This window comes from Cavia porcellus, unplaced genomic scaffold, assembly GCF_034190915.1.
Source record: "Cavia porcellus strain 051 isolate PalLab524CR breed Dunkin Hartley unplaced genomic scaffold, mCavPor4.1 scaffold_2, whole genome shotgun sequence".
Taxonomy (NCBI): domain Eukaryota; kingdom Metazoa; phylum Chordata; class Mammalia; order Rodentia; family Caviidae; genus Cavia; species Cavia porcellus.
In genome coordinates this window covers 85,762,889-85,780,411 of record NW_026947485.1, presented here as the reverse complement: position 1 = coordinate 85,780,411, position 17,523 = coordinate 85,762,889, and the positions used below count along the sequence as shown (strand labels likewise).

General features: G+C 42.2%; 1 protein-coding gene across 3 annotated transcripts in view; it reads right to left on the bottom strand.

The window, feature by feature from the left end:
• Acsl5 (acyl-CoA synthetase long chain family member 5) overlaps nucleotides 1–16,467 on the bottom strand; it is a 44,643-nt gene extending 28,176 nt beyond the window's left edge. Inside the window, exons 1-2 of one of the 3 annotated variants that reach the window (XM_013158131.3) lie at nucleotides 16,321–16,467; nucleotides 1,587–1,771 (exon numbers count right to left, since the gene is read on the bottom strand). In XM_013158131.3, coding sequence (XP_013013585.1) covers nucleotides 1,587–1,742 — 156 coding nt within the window. In that variant the 5' untranslated portion in view covers nucleotides 1,743–1,771; nucleotides 16,321–16,467. 3 annotated transcript variants of the gene reach the window in all.
• Nucleotides 16,468–17,523: the final 1,056 nt, after the last annotated feature.

Below are 17,523 nucleotides of genomic sequence, written 5' to 3'. Positions count from 1 at the left end.
GGTTGTTGCCCTCCTGGGTGACTTAGTAAGGCACCTTTCTAAAATTAAAAGGAGTGAAGAAATATTCAGGGCCTGATTACTTGAGCATTGCTGAGATCAGAATTATCAAGTCAGGATTGGGTACCATAACCTTCAGATACATGGTCAGGAGGTAGGAACCGAGATGTTTTGTCAGCCATGAAGATCAGAACAAGAATTGTCAGACTGCAGTCAATGGGCTGAATCTGCCAACTGCTTTTATAAATAAAAAATAAAGTTTTACTGAAACATAATCATGCTCATTCCCCTGCATGTTGTCTGGTACTTTCACTCTATAATAGCAATTTAAATAATTCCAAAAGAAGCTATACAGCCTATAAAACCTGAAGTACTTACTGCCTGGCCCTTTCACATTGTGTTTGTTGTCTCTGTGTTAGCAAAATTTTAGCAGTATGGAGGAAAAAAAAAGAAAAAACAAAAAAAACCCCATCGATGTAAGGAAAGTATCAGAGTGATAAACACAGAATTCACTGAGACAAGAAAGGTTCCTCATTGGAGGATGTTATAAAAGGTGCATGGAGGAGTTTCAAGAAAGAATTCTAAAGTCAGGCAAGAAGGAGGCTGGAGGAGCTGTCACTGAATTAAGCAAGTAAGTTAGAAAGGACCCAGAGCATTTCAGAGATGATAGGAATGATCCAAAGGCAGCTCTGACGAGAGCAAGTTCAGAAGATGAAATCGATAAACAGGTAACTCCGAAACATCTCGAATGAGAAAGGGGAGGATTGGAAGGTCAGGGTGGCCTGAAGCAGCAGGATAGGAAGGTGGCAGTGAGCATGGAAATACACCAATGTGTCGTGTAGTTAGTGGAGATACCTGAAAGTTAGAGCCTCAGTAGATAAAGAAGATTGTACAAAGAATAGATGGGGCCAGCAAAGAAACAGGATTATTTTTTCTCCAAAAAGGGTATCAGGTGAAAATGATGATGCTATTTATCGAACATAAGAAAAGAACACCACTAGAACTTTCAAGAGATGCAGGCGGGAGCTATGTCTTACCGACAGCCAGGGAAATGAAACCAGTTCCATTCCTGAGAAGGAGGGATATTAATTCAAAGGTAGATTTGAACTCAAGGCAATGACTTTTCTTATTCTTCAACACTGGGCTATTTCTATAAAAATGTTTTCTTACTCCTAAAGAAGGTGCTGGCAAAATTTTGCTCTAAACAGCTACATAGTTTAGGCTAGCATATTTCAGGCTTTGTGGAACAAATATAGTCCTCTTCTCCAACTTTAAATTTTTGTACTTTAAAAAATGTGAAAACTATCCTAGGTTTGCAACTTGCTCAAAAGAAGGTAGGGTTTGTCCAAGGACTGCAATTTGCTGATTCCTGATCTAGATTGCTGGTATCCTGCGATTTCATTTTGTTATAAAGGAAAATGTGTTAATAATAGAACTTTAAATTTATAGATTTATTCATGCATCAGTAACCTAAAAGGGCTACTTTCTCATACCACCCGGGATCCCCTTGGTTTTTACAGACTCCCTCTGGGTCAAAAAGTTTGTGTTCAGTAAAGGTTGAGAAGCTGTAAAGATGACTGGAAAATTACCTCAATCCCCACAGACTGCTTGTTCAGGTCAATGGGAGGCAAGACTGGCTGAGGTCTGTTGATTAACCACAGGAAGACAGCAGCTCCAAATGTCAGCAGGCAGACCAGTGCCGGGGTCGGAAGTGGGGAAAACAAGAAGTTAAAGATAAAAAGCATCTTTGTGAATAGTAGCAGGAAGCTCAGACCTTTAAGAGAGGGAGAGAGAGAGAGAGAGAAGTTAGAGGAAGTGGTCACTCTTAATAGTTCAGTTAACAGAAACACATACACGCACACGCACACACACACACACACACACACACACACACACACACCCTCCAACTCTTCTAAGAGAGCAGGGCTTTTTAGAATTTGTTCCACTCTTTACCTTACCAATGTTTAAAAAAGATAGGGACAGCATTACAGCTCAGTGGCACGAGTGCCTGCCTAGAGAGTACAAGGTCCCAAGTTTGACTTCCAGTACAAAAAAAAAAAAAGAGAGAAAATAATAATAGAACATGTTCTCCTCCCTTGCCACTTGACTGTCCTCATACAATGCAGAAAGAATCAAAGGAAATACGTTAATTATTTCCCAGACAACTTTGAAAAAAAAACCCTGCTGCCCTTTTGTTTTGGGGCCACAGAGCCTAGAAAGTCTTCTGGGCCCCACAGGCGCTGCTAGAGCCAACTGCTGCAGACAGCTTCCCCTGTGGGGCACACCAGGACTCAGGAGGACCCTTTCTGCTGGGTTCCCCACTTATAAACCAGTGGGGAGGCTTCCCGAGAGGTGACATCACAGGTTTTAGAAATCAGTCATTTTGCATGAAACATACTTCCTGCTGGCCAGCTAGGCCTCACCCTGTGCTCTTTTTAGACTGTCTGAAATCAACACTGCTACGGTCAATGCTCTCCTCTAGGGAGCCCCAGGAGTCATTTACCCAGTGAGGAATGTTGGAAGGACACAGAAAGGGTGCTGGAGAAGGAGCCCTGCATGTGCTGGGCACTGAAGTTTTGCTCCAGGAAAAGAACTCAAGGGGCTAAAGCGATAAAGGCTTTTCCCACCTCCACTCCTCTTGTAATTTCTACTGAAGTGCTGCTTCAAACTACTCTAGTGGAAAGAGCTAACTCTGGAGCAGATCCCGGGGCGATGCCCTTGCTGAAATCTTTTCAGCTGGTGTTGCCTCATTGCTTTCAGGTTTGAGGAGGACGCTCGCAGCTCAGGTGAGCGTTGACTACACCAGGCTTGGGTGTTTGAAAAAGATGTCAAAACAAAAACAAAAGCAAGGTCTTCAGGTGCTATGTTACACAGTAGCAGGTGTGCTATTGTGACGACCTAGGAGGATTCTGATAACTAGGATTTTTGCAATTCAGCCGTACCTAGATTTGTAGGATGAAGTAAGACTTCTGGGGCAAAGTCACTCTCCAGCCAGTCACATTGGACACAAGGCCAGACCCTCTAGCCCAGGCTGGGAAGCAGGGCACCGCCCCAGGGAAAATTGTGACACGGCGAGGAGAAGTCCACTCCACGCTTGCCCCTTCTCTCTGGCTGGGACGCTGTCATGAGCTGCCAGGATCTTACCATCTAAGCTCCTGCCCTCTGCCCCAATCTCGCCTGCACATGAAAAGCTCCTCCCCTCCACCCACCTTGGCCACCATAAGGATCAGTTTTGTCCTTTCTTCCAGATGGCAAAATTTCATTTTAACATGAGACTTCAGGGTGTCTTCATCATATAACGCACCGTTTCCATTCAGCGATGATGGTGTGGAGCTGATGGGAGTGCAAGCAGGGTGAACAGCCTGGTAGGTCACCCAGTGGGAGAAAAGGGGGCACCTGGCATCAGTGCTGACTGGTCTAGTGGCTCCAGAGCCACTGACTTCCCAGATTCTCTAACCTGCACCCCTGTAGATTAACTCAGAAGACTGGATATCATGAAACCTCAGCTTAACTTCTGGAAAGTTTTAAGTTCTTTTCCAGGAATGGGACAAATACAATCACTTCATTACAAACAAGGGAGTGATTTACAGATTTCAAGCACACACTTCCATGAGAACAAAAGGCCCTTCCCTACTCTGGAAAAAGATTTGATTTGCAGGAGACATTGAAGGACTTATCAACTGAAATATCTTCCCCAGTTTTCTCTTGCTGACTAGCTCTTCTGATTCAAGTAGGAATTTCAGATGGTTTCCACCTGCTACCCTACAATATTTTTAAGTTCTGATAAAATTCATGTAATGGAATTAACCACTTAAAAAGGTACAACTTAGTAGTATTTGCTATATTCATAGCCTTTAGTTAGTTCTAAAGCGTTTTTATTACCTAAAAAAGGAAATTTTATGCCAATGAAACAGTTGTATCTTACCGCCCCCCCTGCATCCTTAGAGTATTAATAAGTATTAATAAGCTTTCTGTATCTGTGAATTTCCCTGTTCTAAATATGTCCTAAAAATGGGATCATATCATATGTGACTTCTTGTGTCTGTAGTTAGAATGTTTATAAGGTTCAGCCATATTATAATATGTATCAGTAACTTCTTTTTAAGGCTGAATACTATTCCATTGTATGGATATACCACCCTTTGTCTGCCCATTCATCAGGTGATGGACATCTGGGTTAGCCTCACTTTTAGCTATTGTGAATAGTGCTGGTTCGAACATTAGTAAACTAGTTCTTTATTTGTGTCTCTTTAGGGTGTATACCTAGGAAAGGAATGACTGATTCATACATTAATCTCATGCTATTTGAGGATTTTGACAAGTGGTCACGGATTCTAAGGTTTAGAATGGCAACCAGAGCTTCTCTACTTAGGAACCTTGTGAGAAGGCTTGAGACCCCGCCAAAGCATTCTCCACAGGTACCGCATCATTTTACATATCAATAATTAGGAAAGAAGGTTTCACTTTTTCCATGTGCACATAATTAGTGCCACTTTCTGTTTCTTTAAAAAAAAAACCCACTCCAACGGGTGTGAAATGGTGTCTCACTGTGAGTTTGATTTTCATTTCCTGAATGACTAATGAATATCTTTTTTGTGGTTGTTTTCTGTATTTCTTCTTTAAACAAATGTCTACTCAAGTTCTTTGCCCTTTTAAAAATTGGCTTGTCTTTTGGTTGTTGATGTGTAAGGATTCTTCATGTATCTTGAATATTAGACCTTTGTTATCTGCGTGACTGCGGTACTTTCTCCCACGCTGCAGGCTGTCTCTTTGCTCTCTTGGTAGTGTCCTTTTTAATGCACAACGCACCCACACATTTTTAACCCTACATTAGCACTGGAGAGGCTCTGCACCCTTTTATGTAGCTTGCTCCCTGTTTAAATGGAGGAAAATAAGGTTCTGCGACAAGACGACCCTTCTCACAAGGTGACTGGATAGATAAGCTCTGGCTGCCATCCTAACCCTTAGAATTTGTGACCACTTGCCAAGTGCTCAGATTAACGAAGGGAAAGTCCAGCATACTTTTCTTGTCACATGTTGTGTGTGACTCCAATTACAAGTCTGGTTTAGTCACCCAATAGTCACCCCAGTTGGTGTAACAGCAGTTCCTCTTCCCTTTGACATCACTTTTCATTGAGAAAAAAAAAAAAAAAACAGGGACAGGAAAAGTGCAGTAACAGGAAGGAAAAGAGCGAAGAACCCTGTAATTGTGCATCTGGGAGTTCCTGTTCCAGCTCATCTGCACACAGCCACGAGGTCCAGCAAGTCGCAATGCACATTGGGATGTCCCAAGTGGGACACTCTTTCTGCTTTTTGACAGGATGATAACAATATCTCTTCCCCACATCCCAGGATGTTTATTGCTTAGAATGTTCCCCTCCTGCAAGGCATGGGAAGCCCCAGGCAAAGTCATTCATTTCCTGGCTGCTATTGTGTTTTGCTTGCAAATTAGCTGAAGGACACCTTCTGCCTTCACAGCTCCTTGCAACCAATCTTGTCTAGTTATGACTAGTCCACATTCAGCTTTGGATTTGACTCCTTTGTGAGTTGGAGGTAGTACTTCTTAAGTCTCATTTTCTTGGGATAAAGTACCTAAAGGGCCCCTTTTGTTCTACAATTCAAGTTTTTGGCTAACAACTTTTCGCTGTAAATGTTTCAAGCTACCTTTATAGGCTAAGAAAAAAGTTTTCTTGATAACCCCCTTCTTTTAAAAGATTTATTTTTATGCAAGGTTCTATGCTTGGTCCCCAGAATTGCAGAAACATCAACAACAATAGCAATAACAACAATAAATGAAAAATTGTATTTTTGTTGCAGGTATTTCATTTAGTTTCATCTTTAAATCCATTACCACCTCAGAAGCTGTGTACTGACTTTGCCTTTTGCCTGGAACTGTTCCCAGATCTGATAGGGTTGTGTGTTGCTTACAGGTCAGGCATCACCTCAAATGTTACCTCTTCATGGGTGACTCTCTGGTTGCACTATGTAACGTTCCCTTTTCCTCCCCAGTCTCTGTATGGACATGGCTTTCTATTCTCCATAAAATTATTCTCTGCCCCTTACGGTCCATTGCCCCTGCTGGGCTGATGTTCTTATTGAGACAGGGATTTTTGTGTTGTTTTTATGGCTATACCACGCATGGCACACAACAAACATCTAATGAGTGGTTGTTGAAGGAATGAACAGTGCCTTAATTCAGAATTTTCTGTTGAAAATACGCAGTTAATCCATTTTTTTAACCCTCTACCAAACCTTAGACTATCAAAAGGAATGTGTTATGTACGTGCACCAATTCTACCAGAGGAATGTAAACATTAAGTATTGTAAGCATGTACAAAAGAAGAAAAAAAAAATTGAAGAGGATCAAGAGATGAGTGTAAGGGGGAGGGAAGGGAAATAGGATGAAAGCAAGAATTAAAATTTATTATGCACCGATTCCCCACAAGGAATGTAAACATTACATAATATAAACATCTACTAGTGAAAAATGCCTCTCTGGTTAATCTTGAGATAGGTCCTTCCAAATCAACGCTTTGGTAAGGTAATTAATTAACTAGGGCTGGACGGCACATGGTGAAAAAGGATATTTCTAATAAGCATCAAAGACTACTCAGGAGAAGCCTTTTCCTCCATGGTTGGAGAAATCAGAATAAAGTTATCTGCATTGTTAAGAGGACAGAAAGTCTAGCCAAGAATTAAATCATTCTGTTATCCTGGGTTTCTAGAATTTTAAAGATAATAAGGGAAGTTTTCTTTGCTTTTTGAAGAATTAATTATTTTATGAGAGACAATGACATATAAAATTATAATAAGCTTTTCAAAAATCTGTCTTCTGGAAAGTACTACAGGTTCACTTGGATTTAGTTGATATCTCTCTTTTCTTGCAAATATGGGCTTATACTGTGGTGATAAAATCTCATTAAAAGGAAGTCCCCAGGTTCTCACACCCAATTAACATATTCTTCCAAACTGTGATGTACTTACATTTGTTTGTCACAAGTCTTTACAATTCATGACTCCAAAGGGTGTGCTATTTAGAAGGCTGTGTATGAAAGTTTTGCTCCCTGGACTGGGCTTTTCACTTCTAAGCCTACATTATTACTTTCCTAAGGCCTCCAGCTCAGTCCTTACACACACAGCCTATATCTCTAAACCAAGTGACATCAAGAAGAATAGGACACCACAAGCCAATAGCATCGCGAACATATCTGGAAACATCTGGTCTCTAATGTGCAATGAAAGTGAGCCAGGTGTGAGTTCTATTGCAGCATCCTTAACCCAGTTGCCTTAGAGACCCTGAGACGAAGGGATTTTTATTTTTTTTACACCAGTTTAATTGTATCACATGTAATTTTCTTCTACTAGGGAATGAAAACATCACATTATTTTAGACAATGATCCTGTTTTGTAAAACTCAGAGAAAACTTGATGTAAAAAAAATACCATCACTAAGGAAACAGAACTGCATAGACCTAAATTATAAAGAGAATTCAAAGATCAAAATGGTCAGCATATTCTCTCTCAGACTAGTCAGTAGTCTCAATATACTAATTGTAAGTGAAAAAAGCCCTATTTTGGCCTGGAATATAATTTAGTATAACAGTGTCTATTGGGTGTTGTTTCAGAATTGTTTTGCTAAATAGGTTTGTCTGTTTTATATGAGCAATAGAAAATTTCTATAACCCTATAGAAAATATGTAGACTTCACTGTGCTTGTCACTATTAACCTTCCCAATTTCTGTTATTTTTCAAAAATCTTTTGACTCTTTATAAGTTTTATCTTTAATAAAAAATGAAACTCCAGAACTAGCTTATTAGTTCTCAAGAAAATGCTACTGGTGCTAATTAGAGTGGCATCAAATCTAGAGATATAGTTAAAGACGTAGGACTTGACTATTTCAGGTGTGTCTCGGCATTTCTCAAGCCTTCTTATGTACCTCAGGTCTAAACTTTTTAATTATGAATTGTATACATTTATTCTTGTGTGCACTAATTTGAATAACACTTTTTCCGTGATTTACAAAAAATTCATGGGAGAAAAAGGTTTTATAATGTTGTTATGGGAAAAGACTCAAAGTAGACAAAACAATCTAAAATCTAGAAATGCAGATGACTCAAGTTTGATTGCACAAGAATATTTAAAAATATTGGCCTTACTGGTAAGAAGCTGCTCAAAGAGGAAAAGTAACTGGGATAGTGGAGAGGAGGAAAGAAGGAAGGGAAAAGGAAAAAGACATAAATTCATTCATATATATATACATATACATATACATATACACACATACACATTTGATAGCTAAATTGACTATACTACTAATTGTATTAGTTCTTAGGACAGTTAATATTCATAGATTAAATCAATTTTACATGTCTATGTGTGTTATTTTAAGCATCCTTTTGAAGGTAACAATATGCAATATTACAACCATTGTTAAATTCCTATGATTTTGTTTTGAAAACCTATACTGTTATTGTTTTGGGTTTGTTGTTGTTTGTCTCTTTTGTTTTTTGTTTTCTTTTCTCTGTCTTTTTTTCTCTTTACTAAATAAAAAAAAATTGCCTTACAGAAGATATAGACACAAAATCTAAAGAGGTAAAAGTATCCAATATCCCAGATAGGCAAAGAGCTAACTTCATTGATAAGGAATGCTTAGATGTCAATTTAAAACAAAATACAATCCAGTAAAGTAAAAGCAGAGGGCGTAACCAAAAGGTTTACAGCAAAATAGTTGACTTAAATTTAAGCAAATGTATTCCGCTTTTGCTTTTTCAGTTTTTAGAAGTGCAAATTTAACCAAAATTCTTTTCTTCTACCCTTTAGCTTAGCAAAGACAAAACATATCTCACTTCTGGCTCAGGCAGCTGACTTGAAAAGTTCTGCCACCTCAGTGAGTGCATTTCACTTGAATACACCTAGGAATGTACCGTAGATTTATTTCCTCCAACCTCGCCTTTCCACCACCAAATCCACTTCCTCCTATCCATACCCAGCCTGTGCTCCTGCTGCTGTGTAAAATGCTCTCCATTGGTTCCAGGGGCAGAAAACTGTTTCACTCATTCCTCCAGCAATAGGCAATCAGAGCAGAAGTCAAGTCAGGGGCCCCTGAATACGCAATTTTCAACACTCACTCCAAGTAGCTTAGAGGAGAGGCTGGTGCAGGATCCTGACCTATGTGCCTGATTACTTCCCGGCCTCTCACCAGGGCCTGAGTTTTCAGGCCACTGTCTCCCCTGAGCCACAGGTTCTCTTCACCTTCAGTCTGGCTCCCAGTGTGCCTTGAAGCACAGGCACTAGGGAAAGTCCCGAGGCAGAGGGAAAGGGCCTCCAGATGCGTCCTTAAATACTTGCCTAGCAGAGCAGGAGACCACACTACCCAAAGAAGCTGTATTAAAACACCAGGGAGGACTCAGTAATTTGCACACCACAGAAAAATTCAGTTTGATTGTTTAAATAATTAAAGGATGAGGGGAAGCTAAGAGATTAACCTCCCACATCTCTCTCTGTAAACAGACATCTACTAGGAGAGTTTTTAAGGATTATCACCTGGTTGTGTCTTGCTACTGAACTGCACAGGAAAAGCTGCCAGAACCAGAGCTCAGGAGGCTTGTGCATAATGGAGTATGTCTAGCTCTTTCCTTGGGTTTGTGGCCCAGGGAGCTTTCCTGTGACTCTGTATCGGCTCTGTGACAACAGGACTCTCTGTGCTGTAATATTCGCTCCTGCCCAGAGATTGTCCTATCTTTTGGATTCTGGCACACTCAGCACAGATGTTAGGTATGGTAGGAGTCCACAGTGGCTCCTTTGTTGACCGCTGTCACAAGTTCAGAGCAAGGCAACAAGGGAGGAGAATCTGTTGAAGGATCTAATTGCAGAATTCAGTCTCACAAGAAACACAATATTCTCCCACACAGGCCTTCCTTGGGAATGCCATAGACAGGGGCATGATGCCGGGAAGGACAACACTAAGAAGCTTGACCTGAGCAGGTTCAAGGTGCACTCATCACGAACGCACTTGGGGGATTTGAGCACTTACTGTGCGCCAGGCAGTTCACTCAGAGTGGAGAAAGCATACTTGGAGTCTAGTCTAGTAAGGGATAAAATCAGTTCCCAGGCAGTTACAATACTTCAGACAAATACTCTGTGCCCTAGTTTTGGCATCCCTTGGCAGACTGCAGGAATAGGTGTGTGGCAAGAGGTGTGTTTCCTCTCTGCATTCTTAATTTACTTATACATTAACTTTCTACATGGCAAAGACCTTGGACTGGCATCCAGCGTTGTGTTATATGTTGAGGGGCAGACAGAATATATAGCTCCTGTTCTCTGCACACTTTTGTGTCTATCTAACATGAAAAGCACAGAATCGTTAGTTGGGATGAGCTCATGGATTTGAAGAAAGGGGAGGCCAGTGTACTCTTGAGTAGATCAAGATGCATATGTGGAGCACCAGCCTTATCATTAATGTTGCTTTTCCAGGGACACCCAAAGATGATGATCACCCCAAAGAAGCCTTCAGCTAGTAAGACCCCAATGTGATTCCAGACTGTTTTTGTTTGTTTGTTTTTTGAGACAGGGTCAGTACAGGCTGACCTCAAACTCACAATGATCTTCCTGCCTCAGCCTCCCAAGTACTGGGGATGATAGGCAAGTGCCACCATGCAGGGCTCCCAGACCTTTTGAGTCAGACTACATGGGCTCAAACCTTGCTTGACCACTAGCATCAAATCGTCTTTCTCAACTGGTGTCTCTTGATTCCTATCTTCCTTCTTCATGAAGAGACCACTTATCATATTAGGTTGGATGAATGTAAGTGGAAGGGAAGAAGAAGAATGCCCGGATGTGGTTAGAGGCACACATGGGAAAAGGGGGGGGGGCATTTAAGGGTGGGAAATGATGAAGAGATATTTCTAATGTGGGGAGGGTCCATCTTGAGCTGAAAGGAGAAAAAGAAAAACATAAAGGTTCCAAGAAGTGTAAAACTGATAATGTTTGGGATCTTGTATAATTATTGTCCCAATGGAGACAATTTGGGTACAAACATGAAAACCCATTGTGGAGGGGGAAGTACCTTGTCTGGCTGACCTGAATGGTCTTTAACAGGATACCATTGTTAAATCAAATACCAAGGCCTCTGACCTCAGTATAACAGGAGCCGTGTAGCTACCCCTGGGGTGGAGATAGCAAATGACAAATTCCACTGGTGCTCAGGTTGATATAGCCAACCTTCATCTACTACCATGCTTCAAACAAATCTCAATCCAAGAGCCCCACTCTGAGGGAAGCCTTGTAGCTTCAAGGGCACCCCATACTTATTGCTGACCAACTGAATTATGAAAAAACCAAGGTAAGGAGAACCAGTATCACAAGTCCACCAGGTTTGATAAGAGAGTATGTACAAAGATAGGCTGGATGAAGGGCTAGTTCCCCATTACCACTGCCAGAATAAAGACCAGGTGATGCAAGAGCTTGTGAAAGAGGCCTCCTGTCTTAGTTCTTTGCAGAATCAGATCTCATACTAGCTGGCTGGACCAATGGTCAAGAGTCACCAGACTCAAAGAACAAGCAACCAGCTATGTGGGCAGAGCAGTCACAGCACCACACTTACCAGCCAGGTGGCCCTGAGGAGAGTTTCTTAAGGTCACTGAGCACCAGTTCTCCTTGACCACACACAGAAGGGATGATGTGTGCAGCATCTGGTATACTACTGGCTACGTAAAGTCCTCAGTAAAGAGGAACTCTCGCTTCCTTCTTCTGTTAGCACTGGATGTTCTGTTACAGAAGAGATGGCTATGGCCTTCAGTCAACTTACATGCAAAATTCTTAATGATTCCTAGTTTCTATTTAAACAGAGCACAGAAGCTGGGAATCTAGCTCAGCACACAGATGCCTGCCTGGCAAGTGTGAGGTTGTGAGTTTGATTCCCAGAACAAAAATAAATAAACAGAGCACAGCTGGTTGGAGGAGACATGGTGTTATCGTGACCCAGGCCCTTTTCTCTTCCCAGCATCCTCCTTTAAACCACAGTCCACCACTCTGAGAACAAAATGACTGGAGGACACAGAGAAATATATAACTAGCTTGATCCCAGAGCCTGTAACTGTGGTACACAGGTTCTCAGATCTTTCAGACACCAAAAACTTTTATATTGATTAAGTCATTAGGGTTTGAGAACCTAGGAAATGTCAGGCCCTGTGCAAGGGGACACAGCTCATTTTTGACTCCAGCATTCGCGTACAGAAGAATGTGGTAATAACCGTAATGGAAAGCTCACAATTGCTGGAACCAGGCTACCTTTGTAGGGTCCTGCCAGACTCAAGAGTCACCCCTGGGTTACCAAGGAGGGTCAGTGTATCTGTTGACCAAGTGTGAGAGACAGACAGAGCAGGGACTGTACTCTTGGTTTCTTAAAAAAAAAAAAAAAAAAAAGCCAAATCCTGATTTGGAACACACCTGTCTAATGGTGGGAGGATTTTTAAAAAAGCTATAATTCACTTCACAAAAATTAACCTTTTTAAAGCAAGCAGTTCTAAGAATTTAGCACATTCATAGTCTTGTCGACCACCACTTCTACCTAGTTCTGAAACATTTTTATTCCTCCTAAAGGAAACTGTGTACCAATAAACAGTTAGTTCCCATGTCTCTGATCAGTGCCTGGCAACTATCAATCTATTTTCTGTCTCTATGGAGTTTAGACAGACTCACCAGAAACAGAGGCACAGATTACCCTCAGAACTTAAAGAACTGAGTTTAACTTCCAGATCCAATCTAACTCTAGAATGTTTAGCATCTTTATTGCTAAGATTCACTTTTCTCATGTAACAAATAAAATACCTACTTAATAGGACTGTTTGGAAGATCAAAAAGTAAAATCCTCATAAAACACTAACCCTAACCCTTACAGAAAATGTTAAATGAGTAGCAGTTGTAACATTTGTGGTTCTAAAAATTTTTCAATCTGAAACAAATTTTGTAAATATGTTAATTCAGTGCTTTAGTGTCCAGGTCATCCCCATATAAAACTCTTTTTACAGATTACATTTTTTTTTTTTTTATCGGTACCGGGTATAGAACTCACGACCACCTGCTTGCAAGGCAGGTGCTTATGCCGCTGAGCTAAATCCCCAGCCCCTGCAGATTACATTTTGTGACAAATCTGAAGGAAGGGTAACCCCACATGTGAATGGATGCAGGACAGTTCTTCCTCCATGTGGAAAGTAGTTTCAGTCTCAACTTGAAAACATGCTTGCTTTGTGACCCTGGAAATATTGCTTTACCTCTCTGAGTCTATTCCCTTTCTCTACCATACAGTGATACAATTGCCCACCTCAAAAGACTGTCTTGATTAAATAAGAGTACCTACTACGTGTTGAACCTCACTGGCTTAATCATCCCTCTCGCCATTCATAGTTCATGACCTTCACAAGATGTAAGTATGAAATGGTACACTGATATTGTTGTAGATGGCTTTGTCCTAAAGAGTTATAATATAGCTTGGGAGAGAAGACTCCTTTAGGTCAGAAGCTAGCCTGGAATATTCCCTTTGCTCTGGCTGGAATTTTTATATATTTTGCTGCCGGGGATCAAATTCATGACCTCATGCTTGGGAGGCGGGCGCTTGTGCCACTGAGCTAAACCCCCAGCCCTTTTTAAAAAACTTAAATCATCTATAGGTAGGAACTTTAGGGACATTCTCACTTTTCAAACCCACATCACCAAAAAACAGTTGATACCCACAGAAAGTACCAAGCTCAAACCTTTCCCAATGGTCACTCCTCAAAGGTCTAGCAGGCTCATCTCAGCTGTGATCTGTGATCCCTAAAAACAAATCCAGTTTTGTTCAGGAACCTTCCATCTGTCTCTTCCACCTCTTTGCTCTCAACCTTCAGCTCTTAGCATAAAAGGGAGTCAAAGTGGAGTGAAATTTGAAGGTGAACTCCCAGTCCAGCACAGAAGAGATGCCCAGGTGCTCAGCCCACCCTCACAGATCTCTGTGCTGTGGCTAACCTCCCTAAGAGAAGCAGAAGAACCGGTTCTTGCCCTGATACCTTATTTCTCTTGCCCATCCTGACTCAAGTGTTCGAAGGTGGCCTGTGGAGCCCAGGGTAGACAGAGTATGATATACCTATGAGACAGAGCAAGTTCCAGTCCCCCCAGTTGCTTTGCTGAACTTGGGGGGCAGGATGCCTCTTTCATACCCTCACAAGACCCCTTGCTGAATGTCCCCTTACCCTGAGAGGGAGCCGAGTGCCTTGGTGTTTCCAGCGAAGAGAGTTTCCGGCTCCACGTTTCTTCCTGACACAGGAGTCCCGTCCCTCACTTCTTACCTGTGGCTTCCCCAGAGATTGGGGGCCCTCAGAGTGTCCATGCAGGCAGACAGGCAGTCTCAGAGTGCCTCCACCGACACCCTGCTTTAAGCTGTCCCCAGTCAGGCCATGGCCGGGCTTTCTAACGTGCTCGGAGACTTCACTTCCTGGTTTTTCTTTCACAACTGAAAGTGGAAGTACTGTGACCACGAGGAAAGAAGCTGCCCAAGCCTCCTGGCTCCCTTTCAACGCCTCTAACCCCAGCCCCTCAGGGCTGAGAGCAAAAGCCAGCTCGCTTCAGTACAATCCACCCTGACTCCTTGGTCTGCCTGGCTATAAACTAAAATGACAAAACCCAAACCCAAACAGCATGAGGTCCCTCTGGGACCACTGGAGTCACAGGAGTGGAGGTGACGCCTTCCTTGCTAGATTCATAGGATAGGAAGGTCCTTAGAAGTTTCAGCTAGAGGGGTTTCCGCCCTCAGATTCATCTGGAGCTCCTGTCATCCATTCTCTTCTCCAGGGAAGCCCTCCCTCTCTTCTCCAGAACTGCCTGCCTCAGTCCCAAAGCCAACAAAATAAACAACCAAGTCCAGCCTGACAGCAGCAATGCCTCACTGAATTAACATGGTTCATTTTCTGCTGACATACCAGCTCCCATTCTCTCTCTCTCTCTCTCTCTCTCTCTCTCTCTCTCTCTCTCTCTCTCTCATATTAACAGGATCTGTAGTAGTTTTATTTAGTTCACCTAAGATTCTGCCCCTTCCCACCTCCCATCTCTACGTGCAGGCTCACAGACACTGGGGAGTTAAGCAGTGCTTTTCCCAGCCTTGATCCAAGAAGGCCCGTAGGAGTTCACTAGAGCTAGTCTAGGGTTTGTTCTTTCTGAAGAACAAACCTCCAGCTGAAATTCAGTGCTGCAGTCTTGGGGTATGTATGTACAGGCTGACCCTGGGCCTCCTGGGAGCCCCTCTGGATGTGGGAGAAAGAGGAAGGAGTGCCCGCTGACATTCCACCTGCTAGGACATCTCATGGCTGGAGGAATCCTTGGCTTTGTTCAGTTTCAGGAGTTCACCTTATGTGAACTTGCCTTCTCCCTGAAAAAGTAGTTGATGGACGGCAAAATAGATTTCAAGCCTGAGTTGTTCTAACACGGCAGGCTTTCTCTGGAGACTAGTTGCCTTTGCAAACCAGAATTAAAGACTTAAAACAGGCAGCAGAGGAGTCTTAATTTTATTTTAAATCAATCTCTTCCAGAATTGAATGCTTTGGTTCACAGAGATCTGGGCCATTCTAAAATCTCACCAAAGGTACCTTCCTGTCCAATCCTACATGCACAGAAGTGATACTCCCAGTTTCTAAGAATAAGAGATAGTTTTGACAATATGCAAGAATTCTGTGTTACAGACCAGGCTATGGAGACAGGCTGATCAGGGCTCAAATTAACCATGCCATCTCCCAGCTGTGTAGCCCAGGCCATGCTGTTTGACAGCGGAGAGACAAGCTATGTACCTATAAAATGAGAATAATTCCATCTCTCTCACAGGAGGCAGCGAACCAATGAGGTAACACGTGTCATGTGCCTAGTATCATCCCCAGCCTTTAATAGAATGTCTGCTAAGGATACCTTTCTTTCTCTTCCTTCCTAATGGGGATCTTTGCTATCAACAGTTGGTGACTGTTCTAACCTGACTGAGACAGAAATTTCAGAATGAACCTTTAAAGATTGTGAGTCTGTTTTAGTGCACTTGGTAAAATTAACAATCTCTTCCAATTCCTTTTCCTATTAGCACCCAGACAGCTTTCTTCTCTTTTTCTAGTTGATTTTTCTTTGCTTCTACACATGTTAGCAGAGTTTTGACAACATACAAGTTAGCTGCTACTTGGTCAAATGTAATCTTACATTATAAAAAAGCCTCCAACTCAGCATAGATGCTTATCCCACCTTCTCCAGTAACATCCCTGTCCACATTATCTCACAGATGTATAAAATATGGATCAGTCTGAATTATTGTAGCTTACCTTGAAGGACTTCTTATCCGGGTCGGACCAGGGTTCTGAGTGCAAGAAAGCTGTCTGCAGACAGCTGGCTGTATTGGCTCTGCGAGGCTTTCAGTCACTCCTGCCTTTTCCACAGTTCTTGTGACTGGGCCACACCTCAAACCACTGCGTCGACCTGAGGGTGCTCAGCAAGCTCCTCTAGAAACTTTGAACCTGTTGCAATTGAAGTCCAAAGGTAAGAATTACCTGTTCAAACACTCATAGTAACCTCTGACAGAAGTGCAGAATTTGGCAAAAGGTTAAAATAAGAGATCATTGTGCAATAGATTTAAGAAGGAGGAAAAAAAAAAAAACCAAAAAAAAAACTAGCCCTTAGCTCTGAAAGCTAGCTTTTTTTTTGGTACTGGAAATCAAACTCACAACCTTGCTCTTGCCATGCAAGCACTTGTGTCACTGTGCAAATCCTCAGCCCCTGAAAACTAGCATTTAACAGGACAAATCTTTCACAAAGTCTATATTTTAGGAGACAGAGAGGGCTTGAGTGGGTTTTGTATCTACATTTTCGGTGCAAGATTGAGATAGGTCTAGAAAGGAGGAAGAAAAAGTACTTCTCAAGTTTAGGCAGAGGGAGAGAGACAAATAGACTGAGGCAGACAGACAGAGAGACAGAAAGCCTCTCTAATTGGTTCCAGCTATAACTTCAAGATTTGGACTCAGCAGAGGTCTACATGAGGGGAGTGACTTTCTAGGAGGGACCATGTTCCTTCCAGAATGAGACTGTCTCCAAGACAACCCAGTAACACATATGAGACTGAAGTCTAGAGTGTAGAGCACAAAGCCTATGTGTGTTTTGCTGACGGCGCAGAATAGGGGGCCCAGCATGTATCACTGTGGCCGGAGAAGGCCCTTGAAGATGCAGGGTGGCTGTCACTTCACAGCTCAGCCTGTTCTCATCCCTCTTTTCATGAGGAAATCACCAGTTTTGATTCCCATATCACGGAGACAGCAAGACTTCAAATACCGAATGTGCTGGAAGGCAAGACAGGTAAAACCTGAAGACACAGGCACAGCCAAGACTTTCTGAATAGAGCCTCAGTGGCACGAGAGACAATATTAAGAATCAACAAATAGGATTACACCAAAGTAAAATCTTCTGCACAGCAAATGAGTAGACAATCTCTGGAAGGGGAAAATGTTGGCAGTTCATTCTTGGGCAAAAGGCTG